This window comes from Dermacentor andersoni, unplaced genomic scaffold (genome assembly GCF_023375885.2).
Source record: "Dermacentor andersoni unplaced genomic scaffold, qqDerAnde1_hic_scaffold ctg00000039.1, whole genome shotgun sequence".
NCBI classification, from domain to species: Eukaryota; Metazoa; Arthropoda; class Arachnida; order Ixodida; family Ixodidae; genus Dermacentor; species Dermacentor andersoni.
This window is the reverse complement of record NW_027314752.1, coordinates 2,471,763-2,486,121: the sequence shown is the minus strand read 5'-3', so window position 1 is coordinate 2,486,121 and position 14,359 is coordinate 2,471,763. Positions and strand designations below refer to the sequence as shown.

The following is a 14,359-nucleotide window of genomic DNA, read 5'->3' as shown; positions in this document are numbered from 1 at the left end:
ACCCAATTCAGGTTTTTTGCCTGTGGATTCCATTACTACTGACTGGGTTGGTGTTAGCTGCCTTATTAACAATAACAAAACAACTTCCTCTGCCTGCCTAGACTGCCTCAATTCAAAAATCTTGAAATGTACTAATGTATTTTCTGCTGTTCGTTTGCTGCACATTTTCACAATGTTATCGGAGCATTCTATTCTTCTACATGAGTGGTGGGAAAGCAGATTCTAGTTCACAAAACAGATAACACACACTTACCCAGCCTATCTCACCAACACGCATTTCATGTAAATTCTCGAGTATACAATATATCCCCATTTGGCTGTGTTTTTAGAATTCAACTCCTTTATTAACTCCTGTCAACACTGTTTCAACAAGTTCTTCTCATGTGAAACACAAGCCTTGTCATTTACTAATGTTCTTTTTCTAATTTCTGGTCTAGATACCAACATCGATTGCATATTTCTTGATTTTGCCAAAGCTTTTGACTCTGTGACCCATAATTTACTTCTGCTTAAGTTGACTGAATTTAACCTGAATGTAATGGTGCTCGAGTGCATAAAAAATCTTCTTTCTAACAGGATGCAGTTTGTAAACACTAATACAGTTGAACCTCCCAATAACAAGATTGGCAGGAAAAACTAAAAATTCGCTTTTGCAAGGATTTCGTTGCTGGGAAATGAGACAGCACAGATAGGTGTAGCGACCAGACCCGCGGCCATAGCGCATGGCAATGAAGACACAGTAACCGCTGTGAAGGGCGTAGGCACACTGCCCGCACAGGTCATGCACTCTGCTTTTTATTGTACATCGCGCGCCCCCTGGTAGTGTCAGTTACCACACTTTCTCGCCCCTTAATACAATAGATTAACAGCATATAAGCAGTTACAGTTCAAGGAGAAAACTGAAACATCGGATGGCATTCCATAGTGCTCCGACGAAGCCGAGGTGTGGAAGGAGGTGGGGAAATGTGGTTCCGAGCTTGCAGTAGAAGGGTTGGAGCACCGACAGTTGTGCTGGTCGGGCATTGACTGTGGCCTTACATGGTCGAGATGCCGGGTCCATTGTCGCCCATCATCCAATTGTAGCTCTACCTGTGAATTATGTTGCCTAGTGACTACAGCGAGAATCCAGCTCGAACCTGGCTGAAAATTCCTCGTGAATACTCTGTCTCCTGGTTGTGCTGGCACCCTCGGTTTCGTTCTTTTGTCGTACTCCATCTCCTAAGCACGTTGTCTCTGGAGGACTGTTTTCCTTAGGCCCAGCCGCAGCAGATCCAATGCAGTCCTAAGCCTCTGTCCCATCAACAGCTCGGATGGGCAACACCCGGTGACCTCATGGGGTATCGACCTATATGATAACAGTATTCGTGCAATTTGTGCACGAAGGTCCCCTGGGCCAACTTTCTGTAATTTTACTTTCATAGTTTGAACGGCTCTCTCCGCTGCACCATTAGAAGCCGGGTGATAGGGTGGTACTAACATCTTGTTCACGCCGTTCTTCTACAAGAATGTCTCATATGCTTCACTCGCAAATGCAGTTCCATTGTCCGTTATCACCATGTCTGGGAAGCCCTGATTTGCAAACATAACCCGCATGCATGCAATTGTACATTCCGCTGAGGGTGATCAAATGGGAAAAACTTCAATCCATTTGGAGAATGCAATAAAAAATAGGAATTCCGGTAAGGTCCCGCATAGTCCACACGGATCCTTGACCAGGTCCTGTCTGGGAATGGCCACGGCATCATAGGCACTGGTCTCTGGTCTGTGCTGTTGTTGGCAGACAAAGCACTCTTGAACTGTGGTTACGATGTTGCTGTCTAACGATGGCCACCACACATGACTTCGGGCGATGGCTTTCATTTTTGCTACCCCAGGGTGGCTCTCGTGTAGTAACTTGAGGACTTCCCCTTGGAGGCTGGAGGGTACCACAACATGGTTTCCCCAGAGCACACAGTTTGATGCACACTCAACTCATTGAATCGGGACACGTATGCCCCCCTCCCCACCTGATGTCAAGTCTTGAACATGACCAGACCATAAATCCTGTAGCACTCTTGACAACACTGGATCTTTTACAGTGGCTTCTGCAAACACCTTTGATGAAAAGACACGGGGATAGACACCTTCAAGCATGAATACCTCCGCAAGTGCCCCTGGAGAGCAATCAATTGTTGGAAAGGGGAGTCTAATCAACCCATTTGCATGGGCTATCAGGCCTCCTGGCCTATAGCTCAAACTGTAGCTGTGCCCAGCGAAGAAGCCTTGACAAGCATGTTTCCGAAATACGCCTTCCAGGGCACAATAAGCGTTTGTGGTCAGTAGCCGCTTTAAATTTCCATCCCCAGAGATACTGCGTGAACTTTGGTACACCAAACGTGAGACCAAGTGCCTCTTTATCCAATTGACTGTAATTCTTCTCAGCAGCCGTGAGGCTTCTTGATGCAAAGGTCGCTCTTCTCCAGTAGGCTCTCTCTGTGCCAGGACTGCGCCCAGGCCATGAAGGGAAGCATCAGTGATCAACACCGTGGGTTTGGAGGGGTCACAATGGGCCAAGATACGGGTGGATGTGAGCAGCTCCTTGCTCTTCATGAATGCACATTGCTCAACTGCCATCCAACGCCACTTTGTTCCAGTGGTAAGCAAGCCGTTCAATGGCTGCAGTACATCTGACAGGTTGGGGAGAAACTTTCTATAGAAGTTCACCAACCCAAATAGCTTTGCAACTCTTTCACATCTCAAGATTTGGGAGCATTCCCTAGTGCTTCAGTCCTGGCAGGATCTGGATGTAGCCCGGCAGCACTTATTATGTGGCCTATGTACTGGACCTCGGGTAACAAAAAGTCGCATTTTGCAAGTTTCAGCTTCAAGCCCACCTCTTGCAAGCGCTCTAGTACCTTGCAGACGTTTGCCCAATGTTCGTCGTCATTTGCGCCTGTTACCAAGATGTCATCAAAGTAAACTGCGACATGATCAAGACCTCCCAGGAGGTTTACCATTTCCCATTGAAATATGGCTGGGGTGGAAGCAATCCAAAATGGCAGTCTCATGTATTGAAACAAGCCCTTGGGGGTATTGATAGTGAGGAACTCCTGTGACTGTTCTTCCAGCTCGGTCTGCTGGTCCTTTAGGTCTACCTTTGTGAACCTTACTCCTCCCCAGAGCTTTGTGAACAATTACTCTATGCTATGGGATTTACAGTCAGCTGAAATCGCCACATATGCGCAACTGCCCATCTGGCAGTCTTCACTGGTTGGACCACGCCTTAGTGAAGCAGTCTCTGCAACGATTCCTCAAAACATGTCTTTCAAAGCCAAGGGCATCCATCGGGGCTTAAAGAATCCGGGTTTGGCATCTGGCAGCACCAAGATGCGAGCCTTAACCCCACGGAACATGCCTAAGCCATCTGAAAACACCTCTTGAAAATGGCCAATAGCTTCTTCTACAGACGACACAGACAAAGTAAATTCCGGCTTGATGATTCCCAAGTGGAATTCCTTCATACAGCTTCCATCAAACAATGCTGGACACTGCCCCTTTACCACAAACAAAGGTAGCCGCCTCTCCTCCTCCCGAAAGCTTTACAGCGGCCGCAAACTTTCCGGTGACTGGTTGCGTGTCTCCGCAAAAACTCCTAAGCTGTACGTCGGATCGTTTCAAGGTGGCCTATGGGAACAGTTGTGTGAACTTTGTTTCACTTATGGTTGAGACACTGGCACCTGTATCAAGTTCCATCTTTAGTGGAACCCCATTAATGATGACCACAATGCACATAGGCGCCGGCCCAGCCGCCTGAAGTGCCCAAACGTCGTACACTTCGGGCGTTTCACTCACTCCAGCTGCCCAAAGCACTTCATCCACAGTGTTCACGTGCCTCGAATCTACGTGCCAGGCTTGTCTATTTACTAATTCGCTATCACTTTTGCACGCTCAACTGCCATCCAGATGCCATTGCCACCCGCACTTGTAGCAAACTGAGTTGACGTGTTGGCACTGGTGCGCTTGATGGGTACCGCCGCAGCGGAAACACCCGTGTTCGCGATGCCCAGGTTGCACTACGTTTGTTGCACCCATGACAGTTCCGTCTGTCAATTGGGCTGACTCCGACTGTAGTGTTGGGTGAGCACTCAGCGTACAGGAATTCTTGCGAGCAGCCTCGATGGCCTGTACCATACTCATTGCGCTTTCCAGGTTTAACTCGGCCATTTCCAGTAACCGTGTTTGCTTTGGCACGTCGTCAATGCCACTGACGATTTGGTCTGGTAGCATGCGGACTCGGACTGACCCAAATTTGCAGTCGTTGGCCAGTCGCTTTAATGACACGAAGTACTCGCTCACCACCTCTCCATCCCGCCTATGTCGTGAGAAAAACTTGAAACTTGCCACCACTTCCGACCCCTTTGGTGCGAAGTGGTTGTTGAGGGCCTCAAAAATTGCCGCTAAGTTCGCTGCGGCAGGTTTCTCAGGGACCAGTAGGCTTCGCAGCAAGTAATACGTCACGGCCCCGCAACATGTTAGAAATACGGCCATCTTCTTACCATCTGGCACGTCATTCACCGTCAGAAACAGTTCCACCCGCTCTCGGTACTCGGTCCAGACTGCAGTGTCCACATTGAACTCGTCTATCTTTCCGATGACCGGCATGCTTGTTCTTGAGTCACCATCACCGGTGTTCGTTTACTTGAATCATTTTCCCTCGTCGCCAGTTGTAGTGACCAGACCCGCGGCCATAGCGCACGGCAATGAAGACACAGTAGCCGCTGTGAGGGGCGTAGGCACACTGCCCGCACAAGTCATGCGCTCTGCTTTTTATTGTACATGGCTCACCCTCTGGTGGTGTCAGTTACCACAGTAGGTAATGCGTCGCGGAACGAAACTTTACTGTCCAAATTCTGTTAGCCTACTTGGGCAAGCTTTCCCCGAGGATAAAGAACCACAATGCCGACAGTACGAAGTGCACCGTATGCGTCGATCGCCAGTGGCAGCAATGCCATGGAGCAGTATTCTCGGTCAACTGCTTTCGGGGATACGATCACTTCGGCGACAGTGTGCATAACTCGGCACTGGACGCAGAGCAGGAGCGCTCGATGCAAGCAGCAGCATTTCTACAGCACACGCTGTTGCCCATAGACACCGACACGTTTGGTGCCGAGTGTGAAGTGATCGTATCTCATATACCCAAAGGTAATCGATCGAGATTACGGCCCCTTCGCACAAATCTAAGTATGGCGCTGAATTTACATGCGATACCCATTGGGCGGCACCGAAACCAGTGTTCTTGAAGCAAGAGGTGCATATTCTCAGACAATCACTTAATCACGATCCGATGCGTGGCATTCCACGCTGTGATCGCTATATCAAGTGCAATAAACAATTCCAAGTCGGTGGGATGTGGATTTCCTTGTTTTTGCTGCATTTTGCTCACTGAGGTGTAAATTAAGCACTGTGCTAGGTGCACAAAAACTGTCATCACATGTCAGCAGCAACATGCGTGCCGCTTCAAACAGATTGCGGCCATGACGTGTTTCTGGCGCACACGACAGCTCCAGGCGCTTGGTTCTTTTCGTAAACGAAAATGCTGGCGCCCATGCAAGTGTAATGTGGTGGTATTCTATGCAATTTTAGTGCAAAGAAATCACATTTGAGCATATCTTGTAGCCTACTAGCCTGGCGTGAGTAGGTTATGTGTGGGGCTACGTTCCAGCGAATTTCATTGATGCAGGATTGTAGTACAGCGACATTGCATTGTCACGAGATATGAAATGCATTGAATCCTATGGGTGTTCGATGGGGTTATGAAAATATTTCGTTGTTGCACGAATTTTTTATTGCCGGGTTTTGTTATTGCGGATTTCGACTGTAACTGCAATTCTCAATTTTCCAATGTACCAGCAGGTGTGTTCCTCAAGGCTCAGTCCTGGGCCCACTTCTCTTTTTAATCAACGTTAATCATCTTCTGAACTGAATTTTTCTTCGTCCATAAAGCGATTCGTGGATGACTGTGTTCTCTACCGTGAAATTGCTAATCCTTCCGATTCCCAAGAACTTCAGGATGACCTTAACCATGTAAATGAATTGTACAATAATTGGTGCATGCAAATTAATTCAAATAAATGTAAGGTCATGTGAATATCTCATAACGCTGCCATGCACACATACCTTATTAATGGTGCTCCTGTGACATCGGTCACCTCTTACAAGTACCTCGGCTTTCTCGTATCAAGTACCCTTTCTTGGCATTTGCATACTGACTATGTTACTAATAGCGCCAACCTCATGCTTGGGTACTCAGGCCGCAATTTTAGTTTGGCCCCTTCCTCCCTGAAGTTCACTGTTTATACAACTTTAGTTTGCTCCAAATTGGAGTATGCTTAAGCCATTTGGGGTCCAACTCAGTCTTCATTAGTTTCTACTCTACAAAGTATTCAAAGCCGAGGTGCGTTCTTTATCTTGTCTAATTATGCAAGTATCACATCAGTGAAATGAACTAATACCTGTTTCTTCACACCGTAAATGTTCCCGTCTCTGTGCCTTTTTCACAGTTTTTCATTTGAACCTCCTTTTAAGGGGAGACATGGGTTCCAAAACCAATTTTGTTAATTTTAGTGTGAACTGGATGATATTTAACAATATTGTTCAGTTTTTTCTGCTGATTGCAAATATTTAATTAGATTTTGTATATACGCATTAGAACAAATGATGCAAAGTTTTTAACACAGAAATTCAGTCAATTTCTTACACGAGACTTCAAAAACTTAACTTTGTCAAAAGCAAAAGCAAAGTATACGGCCAGAATGCCAGAGAATAGCCCTAGCCGGTGATGCTATATTTATTGTTCTCAGTGCACTTAGAATGCAAAATAAACAGACGTAAACATAATTGTAATATTTTTGCTAATTTTCATTCATATTTAGTGGCAATTAAACTTTAGCCGACAACTTTAGAAATAAATAGCATCACCAGCTAGATCCATTCGACACAAATATATTGATACCGAACATTTTGCTGGTACTTCGGAAGAACTTATGAAGGCAGTGTCCAAAAAAATGAAGCTGAGAAAAATGAATTTGAACTTTCAGTTCACTGTAACTTTGAATGGCCTAACAATATGGCAGTATGAACTGCATCACTATGTAGCTTCGTCTTTCAACAACAAGTTCACGACATATGTATGGCCACTGTGCAAAAATAACACTGAGATAATGGTTGCAACATCATGCGTAGTCATTGAAAGCAATGCCAGAAAGCTAGCACCACGAGCTTCACATTTCTATTTTAGTTCTTTGTTGAACAGAAGGCACACAAATGGCATCCCTATGCAAATAAAGTTGCACAGAGTTCATGGCCACAACAAAATATGTCATTTCTACAAAGTTTATGGCTACAACAAAAAATCTGGATCAAATCCCAGTGGTGGTCACCACATTTCAATGGAGCCGAAATGCAAAAAAGTTCATGTGCTTGTGTTGTAGCGCTTCCCAAGGGGTTAAAATTAATCCAGAAACATATCATGGTTTTGGAACGTAAAATCCTAGAATTCAAATTTTAAAAACATGTATATCTCTTGCACACACATTCAGTACAGGTCACACCTAGACCTATAAAAGCCCAGGACTGTAGGCAGAGTTTGTTGCTGGCTTGTGCCTCTTTGTAAGCTTGTTTGTCAAAGCATTTCTGTTTGTGTGATTCTTGTTGGACATGTGAAGCCTCCAACAATCATTTTCATCCTCCGACGATCCTTTCGCGCATGCCACACATGGAGCACTCCAGCACAAGCTTGGCACAGAGCTTGTACTCCTTGGCGGAGTCCTTCGAAAGCATCAGCGTTTTCTTGCTGCACACGGGACACGGCATAAGTCCAAAAAAGTATTGTACCACGGATAAATCCACGATCGCATATTCCATTCCGCTGTTGCTGACGTCCTCTTTCGTGTCAACACCCAGCAGCTCAAACTTTCGCTCCGTTGCAGACTGCGACGCCAGATGCGTTTTCGCCTTATCGGTGATCGCTGCGTGCTTGCTACTTTCTTCGCTCGTGAAGAAAACGGTATCTACACGATCTGTGCCAACACGCAAGGTGTGGGTGGATGAAGTGTTGATGCTAGACGTACCGAGTTGCAGCTCGGAACTCGATCCGGCAGAATCTTCAGGCAGACCAGCAACCGGCGACTCCGGGTGCATGACAAGGCCGCCTTCGTGCCTTGCCGAACACTTGACGCATAGTAGTCTTCAGATGGCGATCACCTCCAGCCATTCGGGCAGCGAAAAAGATGCCTTATCGAACGGTGTCGAGAAGCGAGCGGCTGAACGTTCACAGCGGTGCAATAAAACCACAGAGAGAAACATGCAGCACACACGAGAGCGACCAGCCTGTCGAGCACGCGAGAATCGGCACCCAAACGGTGCCAGACCAATAGGAGCGAGGTGCGCAGGGGGTGTGCGTGCTTTGGCCAATCAGCGGCACGGGCGCATCCTTCAGAAATTATGTGATAGCATCGAACCCTCCTCACCTATGCAATTTTGAACTGGTGCAAAATACGCACAAAGAAAGCAGCTTCCAAACAAGCTCAAAATCGCGCCTGCCGGCCATTGCGTTCGCAAATGACGACGGCGCGAAGTTGGAACATTATTGGCAATTTTTTTCGAATTTCGCAGCCACCCTGGCCCGTATAAGTGTTTTTTTTATTATTTTCCGATTAAATTTAGGTTTTAGATTTCGCGGAGGGATTCTTGAATGTATAAACGTAACGAAAATGCACTTTTCTGAAAATCAAGATTATTGGAATTTTTTTTTTGATTTCAAGACCCGCATCTCCCCTTAAAAAGAACCCTTTTTACCCCTCCGCCTTATATTCCGTCTCACACTGACCACAGCCTTACCCGCAATGCCATTGTGCCGCAGAAACTGTTACAATGACTGATTCATCCCTACGACACGCACAGACTGGAATCGCCTTTCCAGATCAGTCGCACTCACCATCGACTCTACCAACTTCAAGACTGCTGTTAGAATGCCTTCTGTTACTATTTTCGTTGTTTTTTACAGCATTATTTTTCTTTTACCACTCCTTTCTGCAATGCCTCCAGGCCTTGACAACATGTGAAATAAATGAATAAAATAAATAAATAAATTCCAATATTTCCATGCAGTTTTCACCTCTCTCAATGAATGAGCATATCGATAAAACAAAGTGCAGTGAACTGCATAAAAGAATTTTCCTTGAATTTTATCTGCCTCAAACCCAGGGTCAACTGACATTCTGCATTGATCTATATTCACGTTCTTACACAAATACATTTATGTAGACATAACGAAGAGACTCACTGGGTGTAAGGTTACCATAAAGAAATGTAAGGGCTACAACTAGGTCAGGACGGCTCTGCATTAAGCTCTGCCATCTAAGGTGCTTCAATGTGCTCAGAAGAGCATTATTTTTGCACTTTGCCCCAATTGGCATGCAGAAAAGAATCAAAAACCTGCTAATATGTCCTTGCCAGAAGAATGTCATACACATTTCAGCAGCTCGTACCAAGCTAGGCAGACTTGGCCATTTACCACAAACTCACACAAGCAAACAAGTGTAAGAGAAGAGCCGGGCACTGCCTACCTGAGGTGGAGCTCAATTGTTCCACAGCCTCCGTAGTCTGCACGCTCCTGGACTCGCTACATGGTTTGAATGAGCCGCCAACAGACTTGTCAGCCAGAGGCAAGCTGCACTGCGTGCCAACCTCGACCTGACCAACGACTTTGAAAGGGTCGCAGCATGCCGTTTTGGCAGTGATGCTTTCCGTTTGGCTCATGGCATTTGTGGGGCCTGCAGAAGTGGAGTGATCGCAGTGCTGTTACACCATCTAGAAAAAGAGGCAACAAATACATCAATAAAAAACATGCAGAGGCAGATTACAATGCACAACTGTAGAACACAAGACAACCGATCAATTCAGTATATTCCTAAAGGGCTACAAGGGACAATCCGCTATGAATACACGAAAGCAGGGCAATCGCTTTTCTGTGGAAGGCCTTTGACAGTGGAACATATCTCACACTTTTTCATCTCATATGTTTTTCATCTCATAGCCCAATTAATGAAAAGTAATTGCGAAATCCTAAGGTCATTGCCATTAGCGTACTTAATGCCCACTGTAGTATCCCCAATCGCCCCATGTCTTGTGCCAGCTGATACCATCCTGTGCTTGTAAATTTCCAATTTCATCACACTACCTAGTTGTCTGCTGTCCACAATGGCACATCACTTCCATTGGTACCCATACTGTAACCCTGATAGACCATCAGTTATCTGCCCTAAACATTACACTGCTTCCCAAATTTCATTTTTAAAGCAATAACATTCTTCAAGAACTACACCTAGTTAGCGGTAGGTCTGTATGTATGTAGGTATGTCAGTACCTAATCTCTTTTCCGCCAGCTACAGTCACTGTGTAGATGATGGTCAAATGGGTAGAGCATCTGCCTGTTGTGCCGAGGGAACTGTGTTCATTACCAACAGTCAGCCCAACTTGGATCTCTGAGAATGTAACACTGTTTATGTGCTCCTCTTCAATAAACTTTTTTGATGCCAAGTTGGGTCACTAAGTATGTGCCACTCTTCAATGACTCTGTGCAGCCTCTCCCTCTAATTTTACAGGCCAGTCTAGGTTGGCTGGCCTGTTTCCTCTCGACTAATTTGGTCTTTTTCTTTTCAAACATAAAGAATCCTAGACGTCTCTAACCTCTGATCACCGCCATTTACCCTACCTAACACTTCTACATACCGCACTATGTTAGGGTCGACACAGAGTATGAAATCTATTTTCTTTCTTGTTTCTCCATTAGGGCTTCCACAGGTCCACTTCCTGTTATTCCACTTCCAGAAGAAGGTATTCATAATTTGAAGGTGATTATTTATCGTGAACTCTACCAAAATCTCTTGTCTACTATTTTATAGTTGACTGCATAGTTGCCAGTCGATCGTCCTCCAGGCCAATTACCCTCCACTTTTGCATTAAAGTCACCCATGACTACAGGACACCGAGTTTTCACCTTTCTCATTGCTAATTGACCATCCCCATAAAACTGTTCTATTTCTCCATAATCATCACTGGAGGTTGGAGAGTTGGCTTGTACTACCTGTAATCGATACCTGCTATTAAGTTAAGGTGACTACTACCCTTTTATTAATACTGTCACATTGTAGTGATGGTGAACAACCAAAGTGGCATAACGCATTGGGTAAACCTGTGACCAGCAAAAGAAGTAACACTCAACACAATGATGAGGTGAGCACAATCATCGATTGTCGAAACATCATCTGCGGGTGATGTGCATCGGCTTTCATATACGACACAAAAGTTTGAGTCGTATCGCTGGTGCCTTCATGCGTTCCAGAAAGTACTACACAGTTTGTGCCACGCATACAATCTGATTATGTAAGGCTCGGTAACAAACAACACAACCAGAAATAACATTCGAGAAACTTCTGATACAGAAAGGTGTTTAAGCTGTATGACAATACTGTAAAAGAGACTGGTCCGTGAAAAACGTTCACCCAAAATAAGCTATTTATACACATGCCAACACTATATAATTCATCAATGTTGCCCGTTATGTACTTAATGAATTAGAAGCAGTACCCTATAATTCCTCTTATTTGGAAGACCTCTGTAGAAGAGGACAGGGCCGTTAGTCAGCTCTGTATAAGCTTCCTGTTTTTCAAACCTCATTACGCCCAATAATATCTCATGCAATGCCTGATAATACTTCAAAAAAGCTCCACTAAGCCAGCCTCACTTGAGAGTGTTCGCAAGTTAAATGTTGCCAGGTTCAATTTTCAAGGGCAGCCTGTGCACATCCAGAGATTCTTAGCACCCTCTGCCACTTTGCAGGTCTGACCACTGCATTGGTCAGGTGCTCCGCAGCCACACTGGCTACATTGTGCCATTTGCCAACTTGAGTCACTGTGCATGCGCCTTGGGTATGTGCACTTGTCATGTTATTCATCATGTAAGAAATATACAACTGTGTGCCACTTCTAAGATTGCCAATGACACTAACGTCCCCAATCATCTCTAAAGAATGGATGCACCACCATTTTTATTCCTCTTAGTCCTTTGAGGGTCTACTTTTTTCACCAAATGCGACTCCCCGGGTCGAGATTTCTTTATTGTAGATTTAAAATCTTCGGACTGACCTATTTTGCAAAAAAATTGCCGCAACTTTTTTAGAATTCACAAGTGACAAAAAATATTTTCCATGGGTAAACATGCATTGTTCATTCATGAATACAGATTGGCTTGCAAAAATATTTACAAGACTAAAAAAGTGGATACACTGAAATAGATATGTTACACTTCAATACTTGGGGAGCAGTCAGCATTGAAGAAATCACCACTTGACTCAATCACAGTAGAGCAACCAGCACGCAGGCTCGCAGCGTAATCAAATATATCAGCACACACAAGAAACCACAACATTTGTCTGCCACTAAATCTTTTTAAGGCAAATATTAAATAGCCCAATACTCACAACCATTATTAGTAAATTCAGATATTTACAGAACATTCTTGGCAAAAAAAATTGTTCAAATAAAGATTTATCCGTGCACCCCCTTTACAATAGAAGGCAATTGGGCAGCACTGCAAGTTGGCTTGAAGCCATAAAGATATTAAAATTTCGGGAGCTGTGCCTGCCGTTCACCCCGGAGCAAAACAAGGGGCCCTAACAAGATTCTGTACATATGAAGCCCGCCAGTGCCAGCAGTACACAGCCACTATCACCTGTTGTCATATGTATTTCATATGTTAACCCTCACTGCCAGGTAGATCGAAAGTGAACAGAAGTGAGCAGAAGACAGGAAAGATTAAATGTAAGAGAGAAAGACGAAGATTGGTGAGGAGGACAGTAAGCAAGGCAGCCTGTTCCGCCACTCTTTTTCTCTTTAGTTCTCGTATAAGCCCTATCCCAATCTGTAGAAAGGTTGAGGACACCTGGCCGCTTTCAAAGTCGCCTGTTTTTCGTGTGGCTCAGGATCACAACATTGTGGCAGCCTGTTCCACCACTCTTTTCCTTCACTACTCGTCTTAAGTGCTGTTCAAGCACATCGAAAATGTCTCATGTACCTAGCCACGTTCCCAGCCGCCTGCATACGCGAGATTCCAGAACCACGATGTTAGAACCATTCAGAAATAATGCTATATTGTGCTACCTACTGAGATCAGAAAACCTATCTATTGTGGATAAATCAAGGGAGTCCTTAGGCATGTAAGTTTACGAAAAGGGCTTAGATTGACACTAGTGACATAGCTTGTGCCGACTTTCTAGTGAGAACCCAAAAAATTATCTAAAGCTGAAACATTCCTAACGCCTCTCTTAGTATTCATCCACCAGATATACATGCTGAGATGCCATAGTATTTTTAAAAGTGGACAACATTTTCCCTTCGTAAGACTACCTGCATATGAGTTTGCTTATACTTATATTGCAAACGTATTTGGGGAACTTATTGCATGAATAGATGTTAGCAATGTACTCTTCATAACATAATAAATGTACAAGAATTAGACCACAGCAACTTCCAAAGCGTGCTGTCCAATTGTGCTTACTTAGATGCAAAATTTTTATGCATAAGGAAGAGTGATGAGAAGGCTCTGCAGTATTCATGCAAAGAATAAGGGAAAACCATGCAGTGACAGCAGTTGAAAAGTTCACATACAGATTTTCATCATGTCAAAACGGTCATATTTGCGCTACTTTCTTTCTTCTACATTTGCCCGCATGCTCAGTTTTGAAAGTTTCCTTTTGTGTTCCCGTGGATCTCAAGCGCATATTCACAACTGCTGTTATTGCGCGCGCGGCGGTAACAGGGGTGTCAATTGCTCCCCCGCACGAAGTGTACAAACCATGTCCGAGTGATCGCAGATGCGTTTACTGTAGCTTGAAGTAGGCATAACATTCCTGACCTGCTAGAAACTGGGTCTGAAAAAAATTGGAGGCGTGCAGCTGCGAGTCACACCAGAAAGCAGTCGAAGGTGCCACCATGTGTGCGTCTCGTGGCTTTTCGGGTAGGTAGGGCAGCCCGTTTTGCCACTTTTCCTCATTAGTTCTCGTATAAGCCCTGTCCAAACCTGTAAGAAGGTCAAGGGCACCTAGCCGCTTTCAAGGCTCCTGTTTCACGCATGACTCAGAACCACAATGTTCTGGCAGCCTGTTCCCCCACTCTTCTTTTTCTCCACTACTCGTATTAGGTGCTGTTCAAGCTCGTCAAAAATGTGTCATATACCTAGCCATGTTCACGGTCGCCTGCATACGTAAAATTCTGAAACCGCAATGTTAGAACCATTCATAAATAATGCTACTTTACAGAAA

General features: G+C 44.9%; 1 protein-coding gene across 1 annotated transcript; it reads right to left on the bottom strand.

Annotated features, from left to right (window-relative positions):
* Positions 1-3,927: 3,927 nt before the first annotated feature.
* LOC140214361 (uncharacterized) lies at positions 3,928-4,641 on the bottom strand. Its single transcript, XM_072285732.1, has one exon. The coding sequence runs from the start codon at positions 4,639-4,641 to the stop codon at positions 3,928-3,930; it is 714 nt and encodes a 237-aa protein (XP_072141833.1).
* Positions 4,642-14,359: the final 9,718 nt, after the last annotated feature.

What these genes read in the sequence shown, in the direction of transcription:
- LOC140214361 (XM_072285732.1), bottom strand. Translation starts at nt 4,641, where the DNA reads ATGCCGGTCATCGGAAAGATAGACGAGTTCAATGTGGACACTGCAGTC.